This window comes from Carettochelys insculpta, chromosome 30 (genome assembly GCF_033958435.1).
Source record: "Carettochelys insculpta isolate YL-2023 chromosome 30, ASM3395843v1, whole genome shotgun sequence".
Classification (NCBI taxonomy): Eukaryota; Metazoa; Chordata; order Testudines; family Carettochelyidae; genus Carettochelys; species Carettochelys insculpta.
Genome location: NC_134166.1, coordinates 3,182,748 through 3,197,556, shown reverse-complemented (window position 1 = coordinate 3,197,556; position 14,809 = coordinate 3,182,748). Strand labels below are relative to the sequence as shown.

Genomic DNA, 14,809 nt, shown 5'->3' with positions numbered 1-14,809 from the left:
GCTTTGCTTTGTTCACACATGTTCCTGTTCCACCTTGAAGGTGGGGCCAGGGGTGTGACTGTGATGTAGGGGAGGGTAGGTGGGTCTGTGTGTGACTCACAGAGGATGTGGAGCTCCTGCTGAGGGTAACCTAGGTGACCAGGTGACACCTCTGGACTGCAGACAAAGGGGGAGGTAGACCCTGAGGGTTTTGAATTGGAACTGGGAGTTGGAAAGCAGTTAGTCAGGGAGAGAGAGAGAGAGAAAGGAGGGGGCAAGGCACCAGCTCAGGGGCCCCTCAGGGCCTCCTCTCCCCAACGCGGATTGGGCTGGCTGTCTCTGCCTGCTGTACTGACTCCTCTGTACCACACTGTATCCCTGTTGGCTAATAAACGTGCTGTCCTCCTGCTGAGTGAGAGTCACTCCTGCCTGTGGATGGGGTGCTGAGCTTGGGGACCCCTGAGCCCCATCACAGCGACAAAAGTTGTTTGCAGAGCTGGAGCCCCAGCCCTCTTATCTGGAATCACTCAGCTCGGTGGATAAATGCTCTGGGGGCTTTTTCGGAAAAAAGGATTTTTTTCCCAACCCCCTCGCCGCCAGCTCCGCCTGGGAGTATAGTGCGTAGACACTGGTACAAAACTGGGGGGGGGTACAGACTCCCCTAATCTCCTCTAATGGCTTCCCTGTGGCTGGCCATATCCCTGGAGGCTTCATCACATGCCCTGATCTTTAAGGATTTGTCTTTAATTCCTGGTGATTCCAGGGCGACACTGGAGGGGTTTTTGTGGAGCAGCAGCTTCCCGGGGCAGGGATCTGCGTCCTCAGATGCACGCGTCTTTGCCCAGGGAAGCCTATGCTGCAAAATCTCTGTTAGTCTATGAGGTGCCACAGGACTTCTTGTTGGTTTTGAAGATACTAGCTCGCTTCCCTCTCCGCTACTGGAGGCCTGGCAACCCCACCAGGGCAGGAGCGGCTTTTCGGGGGCCATCGGGAGGAACCGGCTGGTGGGGCAGACACCCCCCCCGGCAGTACCTGAGCGGGGGGCAGCGTTCCCATTCATCTTTCCCTTAGGTGGGCAGGGTAAATGGCAAGTGCACCGAGGCATGGGCGGATGTGCGCCGCCGGTAGACACGCGCTGCCCAGAGGGGCGCTCTGCTGACCAGCTGGGCGGCCCCTGACTCTGCCCGGCTCTGGGAGGGAGCCCACACCAGCTGCCGCGCGCATTCCCTGGGGCAGCCCTCGGCGCACGCGCTCTGGGGCGCGCGGGGCGGCACCGCCGGCCGGTACCGTACACCTACCCAGAGCGGCGCAGCCGCAGCAGCAGGGGCGGGACGCCCTGGCCGAGTTCTGCTGCCCCGGGCCAGGTGCTGCGCGCTCAGAGACCAGGACGCGGCTTCCCCTGGTGTCTGCCGGGCACAGCTGGGTGATTTAAAAGGGCTCGAGGGGCTTCTGCCTTGCGCACTCTCCTCTCGCGGCCGCGGGCCCATCCCGGCGGCCTCTGGGCTGTGGGTGTGTCTCCTCAGGCTGCCCCGCCCCCTAGCGCCCCTGTGACCAATAGGAGCTGCAGGGGCGGTACCTGTGGGCAGCAGCGCGTGGAGGCTCTTCACCCCCTCCACCCACCTGGGAGCTGCTGCCGGGGGGGGGGCGCCCCAGGAAGCCCCACACTCCCCCTCCTCCTTATGTGCGCCCGGGACCTCCACCGCGGGCGGGGGTGTATTTGCTCAGGCCCTGGGGCGCTGGAGGGGGTGTCCCGGGCCCCCACCCCAGGGGCGGCCCCGCATAGAGCCGGCTGTGAGAGCATGGCAAGTCCAATGGCTGGAACTGGCAGCATAAGCTGCGGACTCCGCAGCGCTCTGTCCATTAGGCCGCGCTGCCTTGTGAGTTGTGCTGGTCGCTGGCACCCAGCGGTCCCAGGCAGGGCCTGGTCCCCGCCCAGAAGAGCCTGCAGCGATCCGGACTAACAGGGCTACCACTCTGCTACTTGTCCCAGGCTGCGAGCGCCTCACGCTGAAGCAGTTCTGCGGGCTGCCCTGGTGGGCCCCTTGAGTTGGGGCAGGGCCCTTAGCCAAGGCAACGGGAACCACATGGTGGGCGAGCTGGGCCCTGGGCAGCTGGGGTTCAATGCCCAGCTGCTCCACAGGTGCCTCAAGCAAGTGACCCAGCCTGATCGTGCCTCAGTTTCCCACCTGTGGAACATTCTCTGCCTTTCCCTCTGCGTCTGCCTGGCCCAGATCCATTGCCCGCTCGTCCAGGGCTCTGCCCTGAGCCGGGGACCTTTCACAGTGGGCTCTGACGGAACTGCCTGGGCTCCCTCCAGGCCGCTGGGGCCCCCACGCTTCTGAGGTCTGGAACTCCAGGGGCAGGAGGTCTCCAAAAGCTGTTCCAGTCCAGGGCCCTCAGCCCCTCGCCCCTGCTGGCCTTGCTGGGCTCGGGCAGAGGTGTACCCAAGACGGGGGCTGGGCGGTGGGGAGTCCGTGCCAGGGCCGATTGTCCTTTCTGATCTCTACTCTACGTGGTGCTAAGACACTAAACAAGCAGCCAGGGCCTGTGCCGCCGCCTGGCAGCCGGAGGGGGATGGCGGCGCTGCTAAAGCCGAGGCACAGATTTCATTTCCTGGGGGGCGGGGGGTCCTCAGCGGCCAAACGCCCCGGCTTTCCCCAGGAACGAGCCTGCCCGTTGGATTTGCGCTCGCCTGGCTGCGGTGGGCGGGAGTCAGAGGCGCAGAGTAAAAGCCCTTTCAAACGCCTCCCCCTCGGCATTTTCAGCAGAGCGTCCAAGCTTCAGCCGGGCCCTTCCGCAACACCTGGGAAACAGCACCCGTCTAACCCCCCCCACGCTACACCGGCCCGTTGGAGCCAGCACCGCCCGGCCCGGCTCCCTCCGGCCGGGAATGGTGTCCAGCAGTGACTGGAGTCCCCAGGCCTGGCCGCGGGCGGGGGGGGGGGCTCCCCTCGGGCAGTGTAACCCAGCACAGACGCGTTCCACCCTGAGCCGGCTGCTCCTGCTCCGGGGCTGCGGGGTTTCACTCTGGGCAGGCGAGGGTTAATAGCCGGGGTCCAGTTTCCTCCAGCCCCAGCAGCTGTGGGGGAGAGGCCCCTGGTCCGTCCTGGCGCTGCGAGGAGCCGGGCGCTGGCTGTGCTGGGGGGGACAATATATGCTCTGCGCAGCCCAGCAGGCCTACCCGCCGGTCCCGTGCCAGCTCCCCACAGGCCCAGGCAGGAGGGCAAAGGACCCCACAGCAGGGAAGGAACTCCATAAACCAAGGCACGTTTGGGGGCTCACTCCGGCCACAGGGACCTTCCCCCACAGAGCCCGGAGGCGGCTGGGATGCAGTGCAGAGCCCAGGGCCCCCCCGCCCAGTGCCCCCTTCCTGCCTATGCCGGGGCCCAAGGAATGCTTAGGCCAGCGGGGGAGCAGTAAGTCGTTGCTGGGGTGTGGGCAGAGCCACCCCGTGCACAGGACGGTCCAGGCCCCACGATCTGGAGGGCTCCCCCTGGGCCCCCTCAACCATGCTGTGGATGGGGCCCAAGGGGGCTGGGCAGAGCTCCCGGCCTTAGCCCCAGGGCACGGCGCTGGGGGTGTGCTGGAGTGGGGCGGGCGGCCCGTGTAACCCACACACCCAGGGGTCCTGGTGCGCTGTCCCGTGGAGTGGCACCTAGGCCAGTGTTTCGCAGCCGGGGGTGCCCCGAGGGCCTCCAGGGGTATCTCAGCTCCTCTCCCTCTTTGCCTGGTTTCGCAGCAGGCTACATGAGGACCACTGGCGAAGTCGGTACAATGGAGATGTTCGTTCAGACCGGGACTTGTTCCCGCTGCTTCCGGTGCCCTAGGCTGAAATGTAAGTGTGATGGGGGGGGGGGTGCACGTGTGAGACAAGCAGAGCAGCTCCCAGCGGCTAGGGATCACCCGGGGGCTGGAACCAGGGCATGGGGACCCCGAACCCATCAGTAAGTACCCCATTGCCATTCCAAAAGACACCGGGAAGTCCCGTGGCACCTGATGGGCGGACGGAGGAGCGCTCGTGGGCAAAGAGCCGCTGCCCCAGACAAAAGCTTCTGCTCCAGAACAGCCCCCGGTCTATCAGGTGCCGCGGGACTTGCTGCTGTTCTCGCAGATACGGACTGACCTGACCCGGCTGCAGTTCGGTTATTCGAGCCTAAGGTGGTAGCAAATCGGCAGCTTTGCGGAGGGGTCTGCTGGGCCCCTTTCACCTGGTTCTGGAGCTCAGCCGGTTTGAAGCCAGGTGTCACTTGGTGATCTGCAGAGCAAATCTGGCTCCTGCCAAGGGCACGGGGTCCGGACAGGTTGAGTGGCGTCTGGCTCCAGACCGCTGGTTACCTTAGGGCCATGTTTCTTAGCCAGGGCACCGGTACCCTGAGAGCACGCGAGAGAAGTCCCCGGGTTCTCATCGTTTCTTAAAAAGGGGCATTTTATTTTAAAACAAGGGTTGAGAGACACCGACCCAGGGGAAGACCGAGTCTCTGCAGCTGTACCGGGGAGCCGGGTGGCCTTTAGCCCCAGAGATCCCAGGTTCGAGCCCGCCTGGGGGCAGTTACGCCAGGTGGGGGTTGACCCCTACTGCGGCTCCCTGCCGGGCCCCCTAGTAATCCCCTGGTTCGCACCGCTCGCGGGAGGGGGCCCCGGACAAGGGGAGAGATGGGGGAGCAGGCGGGGTGGAGGTTGCCCTGGGCCCAGGTGTACCTGGCCGGGAAGATGACAGCGAGTTCTTATCTTCCACTCTGTGCCGTCTTCCCCCAGCAACCCCGGGCCGAGCTGCGTCTGGCCCCCAGGCCTATGCCGGGTCCCTCCCCCCCGCCCCGGACCTGAGAGACAAGCGCACCAGTCCTGCCTGCGACGCCCGCCCCCTTCCCTTCCTGCCGCCCCTCCCCCGGGCCGCTGCTGGCCAGGCGCGGCGCAGAGACGCTTAGGCGGCAGAGCGGAGCGGGAGAGACTTTATTGCCGAGAGAAGAGTTCGCCCGCGGAATTCCCCGCTGGGCGCGATCACAACCCACCGCGCTCTGGCCTGACCCCGAGGTCCAGGGCTCCGCCGCCGGCTCAGAGCCAACAGCCCCATTGCCGGACCCCGGGGTTCTGCCTCCCTCCACGCAGCGACATTAACCCCTTGGAAGCCGCAGCCGCCCCCCGGTAGCATCCCTTGGCCCGGCGGGCTGGGAAACACCCCGTCTCTGCTCCCGGCCCCGTCTTGGCTCCCAGCCGGCAGGACGCGCTACGCCAGGACCGTGGCGCTCAGGGCTCCCAGCGCCAGCAGCAGGAGGACCAGGCGGTAGGACAGCGACGAGGCCAGGGATGGGTGAGGCGGGGAACCTGGACAAAGAAGCGCAGTGGGGTCAGTCCCGGCCAGAGCACGTCTGGGGCTGGGGGACTCGGGGCCATTCGCCTTGCTCCCCAGGGGGCAGGATTGTCAGACCAGGCTGGGCCTGGGCCGCCCTTGGCGCTGGTGTCTCCTCTGAGGAATCAGAGGCAGCACTGCCCAGGGCTCAGGTTGGGAGCAGGGTGAGGGAAGTGATGGGGCTCGAACCCAAGGGCCACCGCTCATTCACCATCCGGGAGCGGAATAAATTTTGTTGTGTGCAGCCAGGCTTGTGCACCACCCATGGAAACACGGGCTGCCGGCGGGGGGGGGGCGCTCTGCCCATCAGCTGGGCAGCACCTGGATCTCTCCTGGGCCGTCGCTCGGGTGCTCAGACCTTCCCCTGGGGCCCCGCAGTCTGAGCCGCTTGCTCTGTCGGCTCCTCCCAGGGAGCCGCTCACCCGGTGCTTGTCGTGGTAGGGGGGTGCCCCTCCTGCAGCTCTGCCACCCTGGTGTCCTACGCCCTTCCCCTGAGCCCTCCCCCGGGCAGGAACCTTGTCAGAGCAAAGGCCGCGGCGGAGGACCGGCTCTCCCCGGTCCATGCTGTGTGGGGCTTCCGTGCAAGGGCGTTACCTGGACACAGCTCCTGCGGTCTGACCGTCCTGGAGCTGTTGCCACCCGGGTGCTGGACGGTGCAGGTGATGGCCGGGAGAACCTCGAAAGAGCCGAGAGAGACGCGCAGTCTGGGGGAGGTGGATAGCACAGCGCCCCCCGCCTCCCGAGTCCAGCTGTAGGCCACGTTCCTCCCTCGCCCTTCGGCGACGCAGCGCAGGGTGTAGTTACAGGCTCCGCTGCCACAGCGCGCTGACTCGCAGAGGATCGTTGTCCCCGGCACTTGCTCTGCAACGGGAGGGTTGAAACAGGATAAAATCCCTGGTGCAGCTTCCTAGCAGCTGTCTGGGGCGGCTGGGGGAACCAGGCGCAGGGGGGTCTTCTGCACCGGAGCTGCATCTGCCCAGGTGTCAAGAATTAGATTAAGCCAAGTGTATAACCCCCCCCCGCCCCTCTGCTCTCTGATTTGCTCACCCTCGTCATTTTTTCCCTGATTTGTCAACCTTGATTACTGTGTTTGGTTCTCTGGGCCTTAGACATTGAGTCTGGTCTGGTCTGGCTCTGGGCTGAAGAAGTGGGTCTGTCCCAGGAAAGCTCATCGCTTAACACATTATTCTGTTAGTCTTCAAAGTGCTCCTGGACTGCTTTTTTGTTTTGATAGTGTACAGACTAGCAGGGCTCCCTCCCTGCCAAAATAATGTGACCCACTGATGTATTGGAGCAGTAACACCAGCCACAGCCCCGGGTGCAATGGCCTTCAGTGTGCTCGTCTCAGGAACCGCCGGTTCATCGCCGAAACCTGCTAGTTACTGGACTTCAGTGCCCCGGGACTTGCATTTTTCTGAATTAAGATGAAGGAAATTGGAAAAAAAAGGCAGGATTGATGGTGGCTGGTGCCATTGCTAGCAATGCTCAGTCACCACGGGCAAGTGAAAGGCGCTTCAGCCGGAACAAGTTACAAGAGCGAAGGCAAATGACATGAAACAGGAATAAATAAACGCCAAGAACCAAATGAATATAAATAAATAACACTGGTAGGGCCAACATTAGACAGGCAGGAAATGAGATGAACTTGGCTAGAGACATAATAAAGGGTAACAAGAAAACATTCTGCAGATCCACTGGAAGCGAGAGGCCGAGCAAGGACAGGGCAGGAAAGGGGGAAAGGCAAGAACAGAAAGTGAGGAAATGGCAGATGTTCCTTAAGGACTCCTCTGTTTCTGGTTTCCCCACGCAGGTGGGTGGTGGTTGACACGGTGAGTGCTGGTAGAAGTGAGGTGGGCTCCGAAGTTCAGATAGGAAAAGAACAAATCTGCTTCTTCAAAACTCTTTTGAGATGGCGGTTTTGCTGTGTAGAGGCTGGCAAATGTATTGCGGAAGAGCAGCTGGTCTTTCGAAATAACTTGGCTGCGTCGACACACCGTAGTGTGAAGGCCATTCCTGCTGCCCTACTTAGATTACAAGGCGGACGTGGCCCCTTCTCGCAGCTCCAGTGGTGGGACGGGGGAGCTGCTTTGCCTCAAGGCCTGGATCACCCCCCGCAGTTTTACCGCTGGCCCGGCTGCCTCTCGCCGCTGGCTCGCTCCAAACTGTGCATTCCCGGGAGGCGCCCGAGGGCTCAGGTAGACCCGGAGTCCCAGGAGGAGCCGTTCCGCGCCGGGGCTTGTGGCCCCTGGTGGTAGCCGGTCTGAGGCGCCTCCCTGGGGATCACCTGCGGGTGAGCTCCGCCCTGGTCTGGTGCAGCCGCCTGCGGTTTCCTGGCTCCCAGGGCCCCGCCGCGCACTTGCCGACCTCGCTTCTGTTTTCTGAGCTCCAGCACTTCCCCTCTGCGGCTCCATCCCGGGGCCCCGCCCGGCCACTGGCTCCCTTCCCGGAGGGCTGAACCGCCTCGGGATGTCTTCACACCCGCTGCCCGCTGGGGCCCCGAGGGGCCGGGGGAGGCCAGTCCCTCCCTCTCCGCGGGGCTCCAGGCCCCTGGAAAGGCGGCCTCACCCCGGGGCTGCTTCCTGCTCCCTCCCCTCACCCGGCCCAGCCTCTCTGCTCCACTCTCCCCGCTTTACTGCAGCCCCGGCGGCTCGGGCCTCACTCCGGCCCTTTGCCCGGCCCGCACCTTGCCCAGGTTCAGCCCCTTCTGCCGGGTTAGCTTCTCCCGAGGTCGGGGCAGCGGTGGGGGAACACCATGTCCTTGCGGGCGTGACCCCGGGCGGTCACCTTGGCATCCCCCCTTTCCTAGCCCCCTCCTGCTCCGGTCCCTGGGTCCGTGGTCGCCGGGACCCGTTCTGGGCACCGGAGGAGGCAGCGGCGCTCGCTGCCGGGTTCTGGAGGGACAGACGGCCTCAGCCGGGCAGCCACAGGCAGGCCGAGCCCTGCTGCCGAAGGCCCAGGGGAGGCCACTGCGGTTATCCCGGCGCTGTGCCGGCTGCCAGAACCCTGGGACGCGGGAGATCGTCCGTGGAACTGCCTCCAGAGGGGCGGCAGCAGATGCCCGCCCCGCCCGGCGAGACGCGTTGGGCCTGGCCACGCTCTCGCTGCTGACAGGGCGGCTGAGCCCAGCCTGGCTTTGAAAAGCAGGACAACAGCTGGCAGGTCTCCCACTTCCCCGGCGAGACACCGCCCGCCCCGGCAGCCTGGCCAGGCCCCGGTGTGATGGAGGGGGGGTGCGTGTGGGAGTCAGGCTGGACGGGCGTGTGACAGGCAGAGCAGCTCCCAGCGGCTGCGGGTGTCCCCTGGGGCTGTAACTAGGCTGGCAGGTAACACCTCTGCCCTGAGCACAGAGCAGGGAGCAGCCCAGGGGGGTTTGAATGGGAGGCGGCAGTCGGAAGCTGCGGGGGGGGGGAGCTGGGAGGAGCCAGCCTGGCTGGGGGGAAGCGACACCCCAGAGGGGCCCCCCTTGGGCTCCTCTCCCCAGGAGGGGTTGGAATGACTGTCTCTGCCAGCTGTACTGACCCCTCTGTAAGACGCTGTGTCCTGCCCACTAATAAAGGTCCTGCTGCACCCCAGTCACTCCTGCCGCGCTGGGGTGCAGGGCTTGGGGACCCCTGGACCGCATCACACCCAGCCTTGTGAATGCTCCTGGCGCCACAGGGCCCAGCAGCCCCCGGTGCGCGGTGCTGTCGGTCCCAGCCGAGCCCTTTCCCTGGACCCGGCTCCTGGATTGTGTCTTTCGAACCGGGCCCCGGGCTCCCGACCGGGTGAGCGACGCCCTAGGCCGCTCGGTACCCCCAGAACACCAGCACCGGCTGGGCCCTCCACAGGCCACGGGGTCGCGTCCCCCGCGCTCCTGGCAGGACCAGGCACCGTCTGGCCCAGCCCCAGCGCTCAGCAGCACGCCGGGCCGGGCGGAGTGACAGGCTGCCCGCGGTGACCTCATCACATCGATCACCCCGTCATGTGAATGTTGCGTCATCCGTCTGACGCCGAGGCACGAGGGGCTTGTGCAAGAGCCACCCTGGACGGGGGTCGCCGAGGAGCGCAGAAGCTGGGAACTGGTGTGAGATGGGGGTGGGGGGGGCAGGACACGGAAAGCTGCAGCCTCGGACCAGCTGTCCACTGCAGTGACTGGCGGGGCGGGGGGGCACCTAAGGAAGAGATTCCGGCTGGGAGGGGACCCCTCTGCTAGTCAATGGGAGGTGCCTGGGGGAAAGGGGAGACCTCCCCCGCTCAGGGCCCTCTCCTGGAGTTCTCTTGCTAGAAGCCAGGAGCGGGGTGCTGAGGCCTCCCTGGTACGGGGGAGCCCCAGGGCCAGGGTACTTGGCTGGGCAGGAGGAGGGATTTGGTGCTGCCATCTCGCCGGTGAGTGCTCTAACCGCTCGGCTCCACCACACGCCCCACCCTGCTCCCCTCAGTGTCCCCCGCTGGAGCCAGGCCGCCCTGGGCACTGGTGAATGAGCATCTGGGGCAGGGTATCAGGCCCTGGGGCTCCCTCCTCCGGGCGAGGGCTCTTACCGCCAGCTATGGGCCCGTTCTCTTTGCGGCCCAGTGGCTCTGCCCTGGCCCAGCTCCGGGGATGCTCCAGGCCTGGCCTGCGACAGCTCCCGGGGTGGCAGCTCTCTCACAGTGAGGCAGGAGATTGCCGGGCTGATGGGCAGGGCTCCAGCTAATTTTTTTTCCACCCGCGGGCAGAATAAATTTTGTTCAGCGCTGTGAGGCATGGGCCGGCGCGCACCACCCCTAGAAAGACCCGCCGCGGCTGTGGGCGCGCTGCTCAGCAGCCAGGCAGCACCTGGATCCCTGCGGGGCCCGCGGAAGTGAAAAGACGTTCCAGACCAGAACTGTTTCTTTGAAGTCGTGGTGGGGTCGGTGCCAAGGCAGGACCCCCGCCAGCTCTCTCCCGAGCGCCCGGCGGCCCTTTCCCAGCCAGGCCCTTACCTGCGCAGAACTCCTTCGGGAAGACCGTGCGGGAGCTCGTCCCGTTGCGGAGCTGTGCCGTGCAGGTGAGGTTCTCACCAGCCTCCTGGGGCCTCCGAGGGATGCGCAGGACCGAGTCCCTGGCCAGAACGCTGCCAGGCGCGTGGCTCCAGCTGTAGGTCACGTCCTCCGCCCCATCCCGCAGGGCGCAGCGCAGGGTGTAGGTACATTCCCTGGTCCCACAGGCCACCGCCTGGCAGGTGATGGTGGGCGGCAGCTGTCCCTCTGCGGGGGGGGGAGGGGGAGACACAGGGACAGGCTGGATCCGCTGGGGGAGGGGACCCCAGGGCACCTCCCCAAGGCGCTTGGCTCAGGGCGCAGCTGGGGGCGGGGGGCGCAGCTTGGAGGTCGGTCCGGGGTTGGAGCTGTTTGAAATTTCCCAATGAACCGTCCTCCCCATCGGGCATTTCAGGCAGTTTTCGTGGGGTGGCGGGGGAGGGATAACCCGGGAAATGTTCCGTTGCCAACGGTCTTTCCCCTCCGCCCTTTGGAGCCTCCCGGTCGGAGCCAGGGCTGTGTTGAAACCCCTCCGCATTTCAACAGCCGCCGCTCCAGCGGGACAGCCCGTGTCGAAATGTTGCATTTCCTGCCTGGGGCTTTTGCAACTTTCCCTGGCGCTCTGGGGGCGCAGCTGGCTGGTGCGTCCCCCCCGCCGGGGGCCAGAGCAGGTGGCCAAACGGCTCGTGCAACGGCTATTTGGTTCCTGGCTGGAGACCAGCTCGCGGGGGGAGATGGGCCCGGGGCGCGGGGGAAGCAGGAGGGGTGGCAGAAGGAGCCCGAGCCGGGATGAGGCGTTGGGTGTCTGATGGCGCAGGGCCAGGATGCAGAGAAGCGGCCGCTCCAGGGCTCCTGGCCCGGACGCTCCCCCAGCCCCGGCACTTACTGGTGAGGCGCAGCTTGAATTCCTGGTAGCCGAAGGCCTCCTGGTCCGTGTTGTACTCCACGCTGTAACGTCCCTCGTCCTCCGGCCTCAGGCCGCTGAGCTCCAGCGAGTAGCCCTGGCCCGGCAGCCGCAGGCGTCCCCCGTAGAAGGGGTTGAACACCTGGAGGCGGGGCGGTCTCCCGGCGGCGACGGTGGCCAGGCTCTGGGTTTCGTTCACCATCCAGGACGCGTGTTTAAACGTGTGCGTCGGCGGGATCCGCAGGGGGAAAGTGACCGATCCCCCCAGGACCCCCTCCAGGTCCCCCTCGTCCGCGGCGGCCCCGGGGTAGCCTGGCCGGAGGGAAGAGCTGTCAGGGGCCGGCCAGGCCCGTTCCCTTCCCCAGCCCGGCTGGGTTTGGCTGAGAGGCGCCGTTGGAAGCTGGGGAGTGGGAAGGCAGCCAGCCTGGCTAGGGGGAGGCTAGACCCCCGATGGGACCCCCCCAGGGTGGGTGGCACGGACTGTCCCCGCCGGCTGTCCCGACACCTACGCACTGCGCTGTGCCTCTGCCGGCTCAGAAACGCCCTGTTCTACCTGCCGGGCGAGAGTCACTCCTGGCTGCGGCTGGGGCGCAGAGCTCGCGGACCCCGAACCCCATTGCTAGGAGAATGCGGCCCTTGAAGGGGGCAGCCACGAAAGACCCTGGAACGGGACGCGGGCGCCCAGGGCGCAGGAGCGGGATGCAGCCGTTCCGGGCGTGTTAGCGGCCCAGCCGCGGGGGAAGGGACGGGCCCGTTACAGCCGGTGGGACAGCGGAACACGATTTGCCCCACACACATCTCCCTGTCCCTCCCCTGGTGCTGCTGCTCCGCCCCGGCCAGAGCAGAGGGGAAGCTGCTGCTGTAACCTGGACCCCTGGGTCGCTGCTCCGCCCAGAGGTCCCGGCTGGAGCCCGCCCGGGGGCGGTTACGCTGCCCCAGGAGTGTTCTTGCTCGCCCGCACCCCTAGCAAAGCGGGCGCGGAGCGGCCAGGAGAGCCTCAGAGGGCGGAGGCTGGTTCCCATCTTTCCTTGCCCCTCAGGGCAGTTCTCCTGGGAAAGCAAGTCCCAGCCTCGGCCGGGGCGGGGAGCTGCTTCTCACGCCAGCCATTGGCAGCGGTGTTTCCCCATCCCGCTGGCGGCGAAGGGCCTGGGGATGCGGGAAGCGGCTCAGATCATGGGCCCGACTCTCCCTGGCTCGGTTCCTTCCGCAACAGCTTCCCCCCGGGCAGAGCCCGCGTGAAACGCCACCGGCCTGATCCGGGAGCATGTTACAGGCAGGCAATGGAGGATCGGGCCCAGCCTGGGGCCTTGGAAAAATCTCCTTGGCTCGGATGCGCTGAGCGAACCGAAAGAGTCAGGTCGCGGCTTGCGGTGCGCCCGGCCGAGCTGGCAAGGCGGGTGCAGGGAGGGGCCGGTTCACCCCAGCCCTGGGGCTCTTCTGGGGAATCGCATCAGCCTGGGCAGGCAGCGGAGCTCAGAGCAACTCGGGGCGGGGCCGGCCCTGGCAGTGGCTGTACAGGGTGCGGGGGGGGACGGAGGGGACGGACAGGGGTGAGGGGCACTAGTCCGTGGGGCCCTCCCCGGAGCTCTCCAGTAACAGCCCTGACCCCCCCCCGCCATCCCGCGGCCCCACTCCGGGACATGGGCTCAGGGCTGCCCAACCCGGCCCCTACCTGGAGTCCCGCTCAGCCTCCTGCCGCCTCCTCCGGTCCGCCTCTCCCCCCGCTTTGCCCTGCCGTGGGGCAGAGCCTGCTTCCTAGCGTCGGCCCTCCGCCCCCTGCTGCAGGGGCACTGTGAGGCTGCCGTGGGGCTTTGCCAGCCCCACCCCGGGCTCTCCAGGGTCTGGGGAGCTTCCCCCGGCTCTTGCCCCCCAGACTGCTGGAGAGGGTGGGGCCCACGCAGGGTCGGGGGAACTGGGAGTGGGGCTATCGCCCCCCATTGCAGCCCTGGACCCCGTCCCCCTCCCAGCTCTGCTGATTCCCCCCATGCTGGGGCGCACCCCCATTCCAGCCCTGGCTCCCCCCTCCCAGCTCCGCCGAATGCCCCTGTTCCAGCTCCCCGCTACTCCAGCCTTGGCGGAGAGGCGCTTGGCAGGGCTGGATTCACCCTACGGATGGGCTGACTCCAGCCCTGGGCGCCCCAGTGCAGGTTTGCGGGTGACACGCGTCCCTGTGTCCCGCCCTCCGAGTCCGACTCACCGCCGGGCTGCAGGAGCAGAAGGAGCAGGAGAAAAGAAGGCGACCGAAGGGCCCCCTGCATCCTGGCAGCGTGGGGCGCTGGCACCGCAGGACAGCCCGACCCAACGGGAGCAGAGCCTGGAGCGCGTCGGACCGGGGCTGTGGCTGGCAGGACGAGCTTGGCTCCTCTCTGCGGCCGAGGACGGAGGGCGAAGCAATAAACCCCCCTGTGGCGCTGCAGTTCCCCACCGCCGGACGGGGTTTGGCAACACGACCCCGGGGCTGGGGTGTGACTCAACTCGTGGGGTGAGTCACCCAATGAGCACGAGGGAGGCGGGGGGCCCACACCCCACTGGGTGCGTCCCGGGGAGCGCAGAGCTCCCCCGGCCGGGCTCCGGGTCGCCTGCTGGGGCGCAGGGCTGGGGGAGCGTCTCACCTGAACCCTGCTGGGGGCTGAGCGGGGGCCGGGTGGGTGTGACAGGGGCCCGACTCCTGCAGCGCGTGGTGGCTCCGTCGTGTCACGCTGGGAGTTTCGGGTACCCCAGGACTGGCCCTGGCCAGCGGGGTTCCCCCTCATTGTTCTGTGCGGTGTGATGTGAACCGCCCGAGACACGCACTGCCGGCTGCGGGCGCTCTGCTTGCCGGCTGCGCGGCACCCGCATCTCTCCCGGGCGGCTCAGCTCGCAGGGAACACGGGGGGCCACGGAAAAGGCTGCTGGGGGCACCCAGGGCGCTGACCACCCACTGCCAGGGCGCTTTGCGCAGCGCGGGGTGAGACGGAGAACTGGCCTGGCTGAGGGTCTGGCCCTGGGCTCGCGGGTGCTGCGGTCCCCTGGGAGCGAGGGGATCTTTGGGTTCTCTGCTAGGCGGAGGGCCGCAGAGAGGAAGTGCAGGAACCTGCCTGAGGCCGGCAGCACAGGGCCAGAGACAGCTCAAGAGGCGCAGGGGCTGCAGCCGGAGCAGCCCCTTCCCACGGAGCCAAGGGGGCCGCTGCCCTTGCGCCAGTTGGAAATCAGCCCCACTGCCCCCTAGGGACACTGGTGCAGCTGCAGGGCCAGTCCTGAGCTCACCGGGCAGCTGAACTTCCCCCGGGCCATGCGCCCTGGGCCTGTGTTAGCCGCTGGTCGGGTGAGATGCCACTATGCCCTTGTATTAATATGAGATTTTAACTGCCAGTGCAGAGCCCCCCAGTGACCAGGCTAAGAGCTGCTGAAAAGCAGCTGGGTTCTTTGTTTTGTGTTCGGGCACAGTAACAGGAGGAGTCAGGTTACCCCTTAATCAATTACTTTGTTTATTTACCTAAGAAGTTAATCTCTTACTGTTACAATGTTGCTTTATTTGTTACCTAGCGAGTTAAGCTCTTGTGGTTACAATTGTTGCAAGGTTTATATTTTGATTACAATTAGCTAGCATGCGCTCTAGTTCA

At 66.1% G+C, this 14,809-nt stretch overlaps 1 protein-coding gene across 1 annotated transcript; it reads right to left on the bottom strand.

Moving 5' to 3' along the window:
• Positions 1-4,915: 4,915 nt before the first annotated feature.
• On the bottom strand, positions 4,916-13,547 carry LOC142003849 (SLAM family member 9-like). Its single transcript, XM_074981173.1, has 5 exons — positions 13,405-13,547; positions 11,190-11,519; positions 10,268-10,531; positions 5,921-6,187; positions 4,916-5,301 (listed from the first exon to the last, which is right to left on the bottom strand). Exons 1-5 carry the CDS (start codon positions 13,463-13,465, stop codon positions 5,204-5,206), a joined length of 1,020 nt encoding a protein of 339 aa, XP_074837274.1. The 5' UTR covers positions 13,466-13,547; the 3' UTR covers positions 4,916-5,203.
• Positions 13,548-14,809: the final 1,262 nt, after the last annotated feature.